At 58.9% G+C, this 2080-nt stretch overlaps 1 protein-coding gene across 1 annotated transcript in view; it reads left to right on the top strand.

The window, feature by feature from the left end:
- LOC114072188 (transcription activator BRG1-like) overlaps positions 1–2080 on the top strand; it is a gene marked incomplete at both ends in the record, with an annotated part of 34633 nt that overhangs the window by 8366 nt on the left and 24187 nt on the right. The window contains 2 exons of the mRNA XM_027910109.1: positions 9–41; positions 1309–1551. Coding sequence (XP_027765910.1) covers positions 9–41; positions 1309–1551 — 276 coding nt within the window. The remainder of the gene's footprint in view (positions 1–8; positions 42–1308; positions 1552–2080) is intronic.

The raw sequence follows: 2080 nt of genomic DNA, 5'->3' as shown, positions 1-2080 counted from the left end.
CCTACGAGTACATCATCAAGGACAAGCACATCCTGGCCAAGGTCAGCCTTGGGAATGCCGGATCCGGGGGATTTTCCCCACAAACGGGCTGTTCCTGCCCCCTTTTTTTCCCACCTCCCCCCCCCAAAAAAATCCCGGTGGTTTTGTGTCCCCCCCCCCCCACCGGGTGTCTCCCAGGGAGCTGCTCCCCCTGGGCAGCCCCAGCTGAGGTGGAATTCCCGGTTTTTTTTGGGCTGGATCCCTCTCCAGGGGGAATTCCAGGGGGTGTTTGTTACCAACGGGGTCTCTCTGTGCCCCCCCCCCATCACTGAGGGGTTGGGATCCAGGGGTGGGATGGAGATGGGAAGCGCTGGGATGGTGCTCGGAATCTGGAGGATCTGTGGGATGTTTGGGGATCCCCCAGCTCAGGGATCTCCTGGAGGATCTGTGGGATGTTTGGGGATCCCCCAGCTCAGGGATCTCCTGGAGGATCTGTGGGATGTTTGGGGATCCCCCAGCTCAGGGATCTCCTGGAGGATCTGTGGGATGTTTGGGGATCCCCCAGCTCAGGGATCTCCTGGAGGATCTGTGGGATTTTTCAGGATCCCCCAGCTCAGGAATCTCCCGGAAGATTTGTGGGACATTTCAGGATCCTCCAACTCATGGATCTCCCAGCTCAGGGATCTCCAGGGAGATTTTTGGGACACCCCAGCTCAGGGATCCCCCAGCTCAGAGTTTTCCCGGAGGATCTGTGGGACATTTCAGGATCCCCCAGCTGAGGGACCTCCTGGAGGATTTGTGGGACATTTTGGGACCCCCCAGCTCAGGGATCTGTGGGACGTTTGGGGATCCCCCAGCTCAGGGATCTTGGGGACATCTCCTAGAGGATCTGTGGGATGTTTGGGAATCCCCCAGCTCAGGGATCTCCAGGAAGATTTTTGGGACGTTTAGGGCCACCCCAGCTCAGGGATCCCCCAGCTCAGGGATCTCCCAGAGGATCTGTGGGACGTTTTGGGATCCCCCAGCTCAGGGATCCCCCAGAGGATCTGTGGGACATTTTGGGATCCCCCAGCTCAGGGGTCTGTGGGACATTTTGGGATCCCCCATCTCAGGGATTTGTGGGACATTTTGGGATCCCCAAGCTCAGGGATTTGTGGGACATTTTGGGGATCCCCCATCTCAGGGATCTCCCAGAGAACCTGCGGGACATTTCGGGACCCCCCCCCCCCCCCCCCCCCAAGCTCAGGGACCTCCCTTTGGGGTCGGGGCTGTCCCCTCCCCACCCCCCCAGCACCCCCAGCACCCCCAGCATTCCCAGCGCTCCCGCAGATCCGCTGGAAGTACATGATCGTGGACGAGGGGCACCGCATGAAGAACCACCACTGCAAGCTGACCCAGGTGCTCAACACGCACTACGTGGCCCCGCGGCGGCTGCTGCTGACGGGGACGCCGCTGCAGAACAAGCTGCCCGAGCTCTGGGCCCTCCTCAACTTCCTGCTGCCCACCATCTTCAAGAGCTGCAGCACCTTCGAGCAGTGGTTCAACGCGCCCTTCGCCATGACCGGGGAGAAGGTGGGGGGGATGGGGGGTGTGGGGGGCACTGGAGGGGCTGGGGGAGCCGCTGGAGGGGATGGAATTGGACCTGGAGCTGCGGGATGTGGCCCTGGAGCTGCGGGATGTGGCTTGGTGTCACCATCGGTGGCCCTGGAGGGGCTGGAGGTGGCCCTGGAGCTGTGGGATGTGGCTCGGTGCCACCTTTAAGGGCTGTGTCCCCTTTCCTGGTGATGATCAATCAATCCCCTTTCCTAGTGATGATCAATCAATCCCCTTTCCTGGTGATGATCAGTCAATCCCCTTTCCTGGTGATGATCAATCAATCCCCTTTCCTGGTGATGATCAATCAATCCCCTTTCCTAGTGATGATCAATCAATCCCCTTTCCTGGTGATGATCAATCAATCCCCTTTCCTAGTGATGATCAATCCCCTTTCCTGGTGATGATCAATCAATCCCCTTTCCTGGTGATGATCAATTGCCTTTCCTGGTGATGATCAATCAATCCCCTTTCCTAGTGATGATCAATCAATCCCCTTTCCTGGTGA

The sequence above is a fragment of the Empidonax traillii genome, unplaced genomic scaffold (genome assembly GCF_003031625.1).
Source record: "Empidonax traillii isolate 1590-97213 ecotype Southwest subspecies unplaced genomic scaffold, ASM303162v1 scaffold2740:size34933, whole genome shotgun sequence".
Lineage (NCBI taxonomy): Eukaryota > Metazoa > Chordata > Aves > Passeriformes > Tyrannidae > Empidonax > Empidonax traillii.
This window is presented reverse-complemented; position numbering and strand designations above follow the sequence as displayed.